The 12,027-nt window shown below is 42.7% G+C and overlaps 1 protein-coding gene across 4 annotated transcripts in view; it reads right to left on the reverse strand.

The window, feature by feature from the left end:
- The window catches only part of slc25a21 (solute carrier family 25 member 21), a 106,751-nt gene that overhangs the window by 19,023 nt on the left and 75,701 nt on the right, over positions 1-12,027 (reverse strand). For all 4 annotated transcript variants that reach the window (XM_032500882.1, XM_032500881.1, XM_032500883.1 and 1 more), the window contains 2 exons: positions 11,247-11,295; positions 80-163 (listed from right to left, as the gene is read on the reverse strand). In XM_032500882.1, the coding sequence (XP_032356773.1) occupies positions 80-163; positions 11,247-11,295 (133 nt within the window). The remainder of the gene's footprint in view (positions 1-79; positions 164-11,246; positions 11,296-12,027) is intronic.

Here is a 12,027-nt window from a genome sequence, read left to right on the forward strand (position 1 = left end):
CTCGTGCTCTGAAGAAACGTTACGCGTAATACATGTGCTTTTTTGATCTGTAGTAGAAATCGACTGGTGGATAACTTACCCTTCATTGCGGATGATGGTCCGGAAGCAATCACTCAGGTTCTTGTAGCTGTTTGGGTCACTGGTTCCCCTTTGGATCTGGAACCTGAAGAAAAGTTTTCATTAAAAGCTTCCATCACTGTAAATATTACAGCAGCTATTAGCATTGTTGTAGTAGCATTGTGTTTCATTTTTTAGTTTTGTTTTATTGTGCTCATTGTGTGTGTAAATTGCATTGTAGCACCTGTGTGTAAAATACACTTAGAACAAATGTGATCTTAGCAGCAATGAGCTTATTTCCCTCCTTATTTTCCACCCTCTCCCTTTCATCTGCTGTTTTTTCCTCCTCTGCTAAGATGAGAGGCTCCTACCACCAGGTCCCCCCAGAGCAGGGGAGAACTCAAACATTTATTTAACCTAACCGATCCAATTAGCCACCCAACTCCCCAGGACCAGGCCTTTTGCAGCAAGCTCTTCGGTCACTAACATGCTAGTAAGCCAATTGTAACAGCTCTTCAGTTACGTGTAAATGTTTAATATGATGTAGCCAGACGAAGGACTTTTTGTTGTAGCAAACACGCTGGTACCTCCCCAATAAAGGCTGGTGAGCTGTGTGTAAATCTTTTACATGAGAGACCAGTTGGCGGTGAAAGAATGAATATAAATGCTGCTTGTTAGAGATAAAGAGTTTAAGGTATTGAGACGATAAGATATCTCATTATATACTGCCACATGACTTGGACAATCAAACTCAATAAAAGAACACGTTCAACTAAATGGTTTGAAGAGATAACAAAGAGATTTTAGACCCAAATCATTTGAGCAATTGACAAAACCCAATAAACTAAAGCATGCTTTGAGATGTGATAGATGATAATTGAGGAATTTTCCCGCAAAAAGTTAAGAACATCAGCAATTCTGAGGGTTAGAAACAGAGGCAGAAGTGAAGAGAGGAGGGAACATGACAAGAGAAAGATTCCCTCCTCATATGGCTTCAACTGCCAGGTCACAAGGTCAGCAGTAAGTCGTCCATGCGGGTGCCTGATGGGGCCATAAAGGGCCCCCAGGTTCCAGTGGAGGGGGAGTTTAGTGGGGTGAGCGGCCTTTCATATCGCTAACAGATTAACTTCTTAGAGGGGTGTCCCTCAAATCCTATTTGGTGGATTCCCAAATAGCTTGTAACCCGTTCCTGAAAACCAGTTAAAACAGCATAATAAATAGATGTCTGACACCATATTAAAGAGAAGAAGAAAAAGAAGGACTCCGGGTATGAGGGGATGGAGGAATAAGTGGTATAGAGGGAGGGCAAAGACCCGGAAGATTTAAGACCACTGGGGCTTGTAAACATATTCAAATCTGGCTTAATTAAAGGCATGTGATGCTGGGGTCAAGGATGGAAGGGACCCTGTCCATAGTCTCCCCGTCTCCTTTGCTCTGCCTGCCTCGACCCAAACCGGCCCTGAGAGAGCGAGGTTGGCAGGGCCGTGGTCCGGTTCCAGCCCCCTGACTCCACTCATGACCCTGGGGTCACCTCATTTCCTCATGTCCCTCTCCTACCCTGCCATAAACGCCAGGGACCAAACAGCAAAGCCAAAGGAGTGGGAGATAATAGGAAGGACCAGAAGATCTTGTGGCAGCAGGGGGACTGACAGGCCCCTGGCTAGGAAGCTGCTAATGTCACTTCTCACAGCAACCAACAGTGGAAAATAAGACTCAAAGCTTCAGGAAGTACTGGTTGAATGTTTTATTTTAGAGGATTTGTACAGACAAAAAGCTCTACTTTCAGTTAATAGGGCCACAGTGTGAAAGATGATCTACTGGTTGGCTGAAAAAAAGAGCCCAAGATATCCTCCATGGCTCTGGCAGCGTAACTTGGCCTTGGAGTCAGCCATGGGGATTGTAAAGTCCGCAGACAGAAGACCCAAAGAATACCCAGGGGCTTCTTTAAAAACACATTGCTTACAACATGTCCTTCAATCATCAGCGAAAGCCAGCAGAGATACAGTATACTCAGAGGTGATGAGATCTGTGAGTTCATCAAGAGTACCCCTTTTTTCCTTTGCTTTCCAAATCCCACTCTCCCCCTGTGTTTGTGCTTTACAGGCCCAGAGCAGCCCAGGTGAGGGTGAAGGCGAGGGCAGGTTGGTGCTTCTGTGGACGAGACAACTACTCTGGGGTAAATAATCCCAAAGACCTCGCACACCTGACCTCCACTGCCTATAAAAGTACATATTCTAGGCGTCCACCTAGAAGTCAAAAAGGTAAATGAGGGTGGAGAAGCAGGATAGAGCCCCATTCTTTGTATTTTTATGGACAGGAGCGCTGTGTTTGAGGGGCATACAAAGCTGTGTCCGCTCCCAGACCCCGATGGTAATGGGCTCGAACCGGGGACCAACAAGATGGGCTGTCACCTCACAGTGGACGAGATGTTGAGGTGAGGCTCATTAATGGTGGTGTTAAAAAAAAAAGCCCATGGGAAAGGGGTAGGGGAGTTTGATCAAAAGGCAGAGGCCTGATGGGCCTACTTTTAAAAGGGCAGGCCATGCTTTTTAGGAGAGCTCTTAAAACTATGCCCTATTAAATGAGGGGTATTCCCTCAGTGGCACTTTTTGATGACTTGTTCACTTTAAAATTTAGGGTCTAATAAGACTGATACAAAATCATATTTATAGCTATTCAGACATATAAATTAGCACCATATAAAGAAGTAATGACCATATCTACAACAGGTAGTCATTGCATGCCATCTATTGTGTCAAAAAGAGCATTTTTCTTCAAGTATGATCAATGAGTTTAAGTGTTGCTGTGTATTTGGACTGGTTGCTGCAGTGAGAGCCTTGATATACTAATGCCTTTCCTCTAGGAATGCAAAGTGCTTTGACGAAAAAAAACTAAAAGGAGGGAGAGACGTTGACATATGATTGAAGGAGAGAAAGTGAGTTATCGAGGGGAAAGGATGAAAGTTCAGCAATTTTTCATGTTAGATCTGAAGTGCATAAGACAATCCAGAAGGCAACATCGGGGGGAATCTATTTTTTACAGCCAGACAATTAATTTTAATGAGCAGGATCATAAAGATAGTGGAAGTCCATTGCAAATGGTACATGAGGTTAAGAGCACTTTTCCGACCTAAATGGTCCAACATGACAAATGCGACCAATCGTGACTTTAGCCATCCAATCCTGTTTCAAGATAAATAAGTGTAACCAAAACTAAAAAAAGGGTCTCCTTTGGATTCAGTTGCTGCCTTTTATGACATTGTGGTTGACAACAGTTCCAGCGGTCAGTGAGTAAACACTGTGTTGATGTATAATAAGAGTATAAAACAATGAGTATGTACACTACATACACTTGATCTTTAGGTATTGAGCATGCTTTTAGTTATTTGATTAAAAAGGAATACCATCCAAATGTTTGATATCTTGCTCCTATGTGATTTGCACTTATTGTAAGTCACTTTGGACAAAAGCATCTGCCAAACTAATGTAATGATGTTGATTTCTACTGACCTCCATCCTGCACAATAAAATGAAGAAGAAAAAACAAGCAAGCAATAAAAGAAATATTGATAGATTGAATCTCATCATGGATTGAAACTGTTAAAGGGAAAAGTGTTTGTGCGTGGCAGGAGGAGGCCAAAAAAGACGGACCGTTGAAGCGAGGAATAGGAAAATAAAGCTAACCCTTGTGTTGTCTTCCCGTCAACCATTAAAAAAGGTTTTTTTGTCAACATTGTCGCTTTTCTGACATTTATGTCACTTTTTCAATGTGAATTATGAATGAATTATTTTGAAGGCCCATTTTTTTTTGTGATGAAAAAACTGAAAATGGGTCAAAATTAACCCGAGGACAACATGAGGGTTAAGGGGAAGAAGACGAAAGATGGGAGCAGAGGGGAAGTTATAAACCTTTGGCGCTTGTGACACGGCAGGTAGCCAGAGCTTGATCTGGACCAGGCCAGGTTGGGTTTCACCCGCACCACAAACCTGGACCTGGGACAGCCCGGGTTATGGAGCATGTCGTGGTGTGGATAAGGAAGAAAAAGTTCCTCTGGCTGTAAAAAGTGCTACAACATCTCTCGGTCTCTCTGGATTCTTTCTCACTCCGATAAAACGGACTCCTCTGATTCCCTATGGTGATTTTGGGACTAGTTTGTCGCTCCAGATGTCTGCTCATATACTGTGACCTCTGTGACCCGAGATCAGGCTGTGTTAGCGTGGAAGAGCAGGAAAAGAGCTGCATAAAACAGCACGACAACAGGCCAGGACTGAGACTTAGATGTTGATCTGAGCATTACACACTTCTGGTTGACTGACAGATCACTCTATATGTTGGAGAGCACCGTAGGAAATTTAGAAAGCTGCTAAGGAAGTGGAGCAGATAGATGGAAAAAATGAGTAGTCTTACTGCCATTTTCAGTGAGTGGTTGGATTTCTTGGGTGTTTAATTGAGGTCTCTTAACCTCTGTCAAATGCTATTAACTGGCATTATAGTGCTGATGTTTGAGCAATCGTCATAATTATAGAGTGTTTATGTACATAACATGACTTGTTTTCCACAATTTTGCGAGCATGCCTCATAGATCTTTAACAGGAACCAAACTAGATAGATTCACAATTTCAATGTAGGAGAAAGATGTGAAACAGAGAAAAAACAGAAGCTATGACAGATGATGGCGGACAAAATAAGCTGGGTCAGCACTACCTGGTGATAGACTGGTCCGGGCCAGTGACACCAACAGCCGCTTTGATGTGAGGAGAGGATGCAGGATTTTGGAGACTCCCCTGACAGCAGGTAACCACTGGCTATAACACAGTCCGCTCCAGACAGAGGTCCACTGGCCTGCATGCTTCCAAAGAGAAACCAGATTCACTAATCTAAAATGCACTGCATTATCTTGTCTAGGCCCCCATCTCAAGAGGCCAAGACACAGAACTCTGTGTGGGCGCCACCAAGAATCCAACAGATGCCAAAAACAAATACGATTTTACAAGCCTTGATTGTTGCTTTAAAATGGGTAATTTCAGCTCCCTCTTTATATCTCTGCGTATATTCTAATTCTACAAAAACGTTTGCAACTTGGTGTGCTTAGGTGTTTGGTGACACTAATTTAGCCTGGAGCCATATCATATTGTTTTGTAAAGGCAGACTGATGAGCAGAATGTTAAAAAAACAAACAAAAAAAAACATTGCCCAACCATTCATGAATAAAGAGGGATCTAAGTAAAAGGCTACCACTATGGTTATCTTTCTTTCGGTCTTCTTTTTCCATTTAGCTTCCCCTTCATCATTTATCTGACATATACATCTTTGTCAAAGAAATACTACCACCCTGTCCTTAACTGGTATTATTGAGTAAGAACTGAAGATGAAGACAACCAGATCCACCTCAGATCCAGGGATTTTTTCAGTACAGCATGAGTGACATAAAGTATGATGGATCCAGTCAGGTATGCAACCATGCAAAGGTTTATCAGGTTTTCTTGAAATGCATAAGTAGTGTACCTAGGCCTTTTGAGACAGAGATCGAGGGATGACGGAACAAGTGCAAGGCCTGCTGTAATGTTCGTGCCCTGTCCATTGCAATTCTTCACATGCCAGCAAAACTTTGCCATTACACAAGTAATTGCGGCTGGCCCGCAAACCTGGAGCACGCCACTCAATCTCTGAAACATCACAATCCGCAACAACTGTGTGCAAGTCCTTGTTGATGATTGGCTTGTTGGTCTGTGGTACCAGAGGTCCAATCACTTTCTCTTCCACCTTCCTTAAATAAACACACCAGCAACCATACAGCCAACATATTTTTCAAGATGCAAAGAATGGGGCTGTGCTTCAGGCACTAGGTGCCAAAAAAGCAGTTTGACTGGGTGAAAGAGCAGAGGTGTTTCAGTGAACACAGAGTTGTGCCATTAGAAACTGCCAAGCAACTGCGATGCCTGCATCCAATGCAGCTCGGTCATCTGCTCAAGTAGCAGTGCCACAGCGGCGACCATTTTTGCCTAGTTTGAAAGTGCCTTTACGAGTGAGTGACTTGAAAGTGCAAAAAGCTGCTTGCAAATAGGTTGGCGAAGGGGTGATGAAGGCAGGATAATGGACATACAGAAATGCATGTGTGAGTTTTGAGAGTCAGAAATAAACAGAGAGAATGGGCAGCAGGGGGGAACACTGTGGTTGCAGCACAGTCAGGGTCTAGTGAAATCAAAGCACACAATGCCTCCACTCTGTAATTAGTGTACTGGAATGTGAACCCCTTCACTGATAATGATTACAGGTGCTACGGTGTACCCCCCCCCCCACACACACACACACACACAATCTGCACCTCTATCTTTAACTGAAATCCTTAACTTAATCATCCATTTGCGACTGCTAGTTACATCATCTGCTGCAACATCTGTCACAACGTTAAAAGTAATGGGTTAGGTTTTAAAACTTTATATTTCTGGCCTTTTTCCTTTTATTAGATAGTTGACAATGGTGGAAAAAAAGACTATGACGTTACATCATGGGCATTGTATACTACTGGGGGGGAGGGAGGGTCTCTCTCTCTCTCCCCCTCCCTTCCCTCCCCCCTTCTCTCTCTCTCTCTCTCTCTCTGAGAATAACAAATTTAATTACTATTGATTCATAAATGAATGTGGGATTACAATTCCTTATTTAATAGGCCATTTGGGCTTTTTGGGGTGATGCATATAGAATAATAATAAAAAACAAAAACAAAGCTTTCTAATACTAATTTAGACATAGTATACCATGGCAACGATCACAGCTTCAAAGTGTTTAGGTTAGCCCTACAAAAAGCTTTTTAAACTTGCCAAAAATGCTGCTCTGCTGCTTTCCTGAAAGGACTTGCTCTGCACCTTTTGCACTGGACTCGCTGTTACTCATGCTTGTGCACTGAAGCGATGCACACAGACTGAGCTGGGTTCATCCTACACGCACGCTGCATGTGTTTTTGGCTTTACACTGCGCGTAAAGTCGTGCCCTGCAGTCTCACAGCGCCGGAGGGATTAGGAGGTGGCTTGACGACCGCTGACCTGCCTGCTCCTTTACAAGGCAAGATCAGCTATCAGGCTGCTGCTGCTTTGTGCCCTGCTGTTTGAGGGTTGTGTCAGGGATTCCTCCATAAGTGCACCGGGGTTCACCAAGCAGTTGGGGGCAAACAGAGGTGGGAGGGAGGGGTGAAGCCTTTGGGCCATCCTCAGCGCTGTCACACGTTTCCCCCACAAAAAAATGTGGACGTCATCTGTCAAAGCCCTCATCGAAGATCACTTTCAAGCCCCCCAATTGGGACACACTTTCAAGCGTGCTGTGACCAAATGGAGGTAGTGTTGCCATGGCTACTGCATGTACGAGCAAGGGTCAGTACCAGGTTTTTCTAATCAGGCTTGTAACAGGCTACTGGCAGGCTTGGAGGTTTGCAATGACTCTGACAGCCATGTCACACAATACAATAATTCAATACAAATCTTCTGGAAACACACGTACAACAGATTTAAAACTAAACTTTACATAATCACTCAACAAACTACAAATTCATAAAGAATGATGGAAGTTTCAAACAATGCACACAACATGGTGTTGATGATGTTACATAATATTGTTTATGTTCGCTAGTAGCAGTAGTAGTATCTGATTCAACAACAGGCTAACTGAGATGGTTGCCGAAAAGCTAAAATCGTAGAAGACGGAACTTAAAAACAGGAGAGACAGTCAATGTTCAGTGGGAGAAGTAAAAACAAAGTTGGATGAACAGCGAATATCAGAGAGGGAAAAAGACGTGGAGTAAGGGAAAAAGGACAAATCCGACTGGGAAAGCACGAAAGAGAAAGAAAGTGTGGGTGCAGAGGGAGAACAGAGGCAGAGAAGGCGTGGCTCAGTCATGAGTTATTGCACAGAAGACATAGTTGGGGCAAACACAGATCATGTGAACGTCGTAGAAACTCCAGGAAGTTCACGTTGACAGGAGGAGTTGCTCAGGGAGACACAAACCCGAAGAAGGCGTGGTTTCACTCTTTGGGCGGAAGTAAACGGGGGTGATATGAAGCTGCTTTCAGATGATCGTGAGTATAAGGGTGGAGCTCCATGTAACAGGATCTCGACATGAAGGGAAACACAGGCTCAGTGCAACTCTCTAATGAGAGGGAGAACCTGATCAGAGTCAGATGGGGTGCCCCGAGCGCACAGCCCCCTGCAGAAAGTGCCGCCCGACACCCTTTGTTACCTCCAAGTGAGCTGAGACCAGCCCATGAACCATGTAACTAGGTGGTTTCCAGGTTAATGAAAAGCTGTAACTCCGGTCCCACTGTCTCTCTCTGCTAAACTGACGACTGCCCACCCCTCTCCACACCGCACCCTCCATCTTCACCCCCAACCTTCCTGCCCCAACCCATGGGGGAGGCAAGAGAGGGGAGGGTCAGGGGCAATTAAGGGTTTACTTTGTGTGAAGTATGCTACATTTACATGGGCTGATTATGATCCAGAGTCACTCACAATGAGAAAAATCTTTACATTTTTTGGATTAACTTTAATTTCTGGATTAGCTGCTAAGAACAAGAAACTGACATGTCTCAAACGTTACATGCATAATGAATAGTTGTCCTAAACTTGAAATTCAGTTCATAACAACTAATCATGGCACAACTCTTCACCAACATACCATGCTTTATTCCAAAAATGATTTGGGCTATTTTGCCTTCATCCAATCCAATCTATGTCACCATTTCCTGAAATTCGATATAGCAAGCGATTAATTCATAATAAAAATACTTGCTGCAGTCTTACTAGCAGCATTGTCCTCTTTGATAAAACAAGGTCAATTCACACAACAACTGATGCTATTAGCCATTTGTCCAGTAAAAGAAGTCTGAACATCTACCAGCTTGTTCATTGCATCCATGTACTTCTGTCAAAATGGGTAATATGTATTTGTTCACGTTCAACTCTTTTACAACGATGAAAGAGGTTGTAAGTCCCACGCATAGAAGGTGGGCTCTGCGGGAGTCCTTCAGATGTAAGATAGATGTACTTGTTAGCAAAGGTGAGTAACAGGGGTCATGGCTCGACTGGTCAGTGAGCACGCAATGGGGAGTAAAAGTGTAACAACAAAGGCAAAAAGTGAATCATGTGAAACAACTTTGACTTTTACATACGATATCTAAAGCAAAGTCCTGTGTGGACATCATTTCCCAAAAGCATCAGTATTTTTCATAATGGACTTGCTTTCCTGTGCTTTAAACATATCTCATAAGTAGTCCAGATTGTATTCTATAAATCAAGTTGGAAGTTTTTCAAATCTGTGGAACACAGTTATACACATATCTGCCAAAGCAGTCGTCTAAGAGGGTGAATCAGTATTTGTTTCAAGGAAACGGCTGCCAAATGCTCCTGACAGTTTTTGATTTGGCTACAAGTGGAGTGCCTCTACCCAACCGCTAATCCTAAATTCCCTGCCCTCTCCTCCTCAGAGAAAGAGGGGAAAGATAAACCCTCATTTGGAAAATGGGTTAACATCAGTAAACATCAGCTCCCAGGCAGGTACACATTTAGTCAAGTTTACCTGGCAAAAAAAGGAAAAGAGGGAGAAATAAAAGGGAAAAATCCCTTTGATTCTAAGTTGGTGAAAAAAAGTAAATTTACTCCAGTTGCCGTTCAATTTGGACCAGTGGACATTAAAGCAGGAGCCGGTGCCTAATAAGAGCCATGCCTGAGAGAGAGCGAGAGAGAGAGAGAGAGAGAGAGAGAGCGAGAGAGAGGTGTGTCTGTGTCTGACTCTTGGCTCCAAGGTTCCTGCTAATAGATTTCAGCTCCCTCAGTGTCCCAATTAGCTGGTATGTATGTTTGGTTTATGAATTCATGTGTGGATGTTAAGTGTGTGATCATACATGTAAAGTATGCCTGCATATCAACACGTGTATGGTTTGTTTCTGTGTGTATGGCTGTCATTCAAAATAAGCAGCAACCTCCTGTTGTTTAGACACTTTTATCATCATCTAATGCTCCCAATTAAAAAGAAGAAAGACTATTCTGTTTGTTCATTTTGTTGAGAAGCCAAACAAAACCCAGAGCCAAGACCAAAAGGAATCAATTTACACTGAGCCATTCTCAGCAACAGAATGCATATCAACATAAACACATGGCAACACAAACAGAAAACAGATAAACCTGTCCAGTTTCAAAGCAGCTTTTACCGCTACCACTTTTCAAGGAAGAGCATTACAAAGAAAACAGTGAGTGCACTTTTAACCCTGACCCCGTGTGAGGACGGACAGGCAGAGCTCAAGCCTTACCTGTAATAAACCCCCATAGCTTCCACCACGTGAGCATAAATCACACTGTGTGCCTTCAAAGTATCAAATATCGACTAATACAACACCGCTCACCCCTGGCTTTTATCCTTGCGTTTCCTTCTCTATGTTCTGGTGGTGGCACTGCCTTCAAAGTGCAACCATCTCACTTCTAAAAGGCACGCCGAGCAATTTATTTACCAAGAAACTGCTGCCGTAAATGACAGAAAAAGCAGCACAATTTACTGACAAGTAGTGAATGGGGCAGGGGGGCTAAGAGGTCTTGGCTAGGCCTGTGAAAGACTATAAAGCTTTAGTAGTAGCCCACGACCTGTTTATGGCCGGCTGAGACACTGTGGTGCGAGGCTCCTGATCACTCAACAGCTCCAGACTGCTGCCACTCTTGCATAACGCGCAAACAGGAGATGGTAACGGAAAACAAGCTATTAGACACAGCGAGTGCATTTAGTGGCATCGGATTTATCCTTCATGTCCCCTTCTTTCACAAGAACCGCAGGCCGTTCAAGGGAGAGAGAGAAAAAAATTGGATTCTTTATTCTTGAATTAAGTAATAAGTTTAAAAATGTGAGGGATTTGGAAACATAAAAAAACATCTAACGTTAACATTGAGTGGGAAATGAATGGGCAAATGATGCATTTAATTTTCCACAAAATGTCAAAGGATCTTGGCATTGGTGCCCACTTGTGCGGAGAATGAGTGCAGAGCTGGCCAGCTGGGAAAAAAGACCTGGTATGCTCGGAACTTAACTACGCAGACCCAAATACCCACCGAGAGGATTCAAAGCAGATGTGGACCTAAAATGGCTTTCTTGTAAGCAGCTTATATGTCAAAGTTGCACCAAATCTGAGTTCATGTATGAGTTAGAATGGGTGGCTTACCTGGTCTTCACTACATCGAGAGGATGCATCAAGCAGATCTCTACCAGACCTGAAAGGTAGAAAACAATAATCAGGATAAGTCACCTTAATAACCATGGTGGTGGATGCTGGTTATTCAATTTTAGGATATTTTTCTTACCAATATCTGAATGCACTAGTGTTACTACAATGTGTCCATTAAATTATAAAGAGCCAAAGTGAAAACGAACGGGTTCAGAAGTAAGAAAAAAAGAAAAAGAAGAAATTTCAAAAACCTATGAACATTTCTAATTTTTTTTTTTTTACAGCCTTTAATAAACACCATTTCCCATAAACTTTAGAACATCACGCGTTAAACGTAACGGTGCAACAGAAGTGACAAGTCGAGGGCTTGCCCTGACTTTAGACATGTCGAAATAATAATAATAATAATAATAATAATAATAATAGCAGGAAAGAGAAGAACAAGCAGGGTAGAAGTTTTTAGACAAATCTTTTTCTGAATATAGATAAAACCTTGTTGCAGCACTTGTACATTTTCATGGAAGCTGTAGTTTTTTCTGTGCTCACAAAGTTATCATTTTTTAACTTTAGTCAAATTTATGAAGGTTATTATTTCCAATAGAAAGTGCTTTGTCTTAAGCCATATTCACACCAGACTATGAATAACCAGGGGACCTCATGTGATTTAGAAATGACCCACCCACATCTGTGTTTTGAATGACACATTCACACGGGATTACAAAAAGCTGTATTTTACTCAAATTAACTCCTTATTATCCCCCATATATAATGTCAAAAC

This window comes from Etheostoma spectabile, chromosome 20 (assembly GCF_008692095.1).
Source record: "Etheostoma spectabile isolate EspeVRDwgs_2016 chromosome 20, UIUC_Espe_1.0, whole genome shotgun sequence".
Lineage (NCBI taxonomy): Eukaryota > Metazoa > Chordata > Actinopteri > Perciformes > Percidae > Etheostoma > Etheostoma spectabile.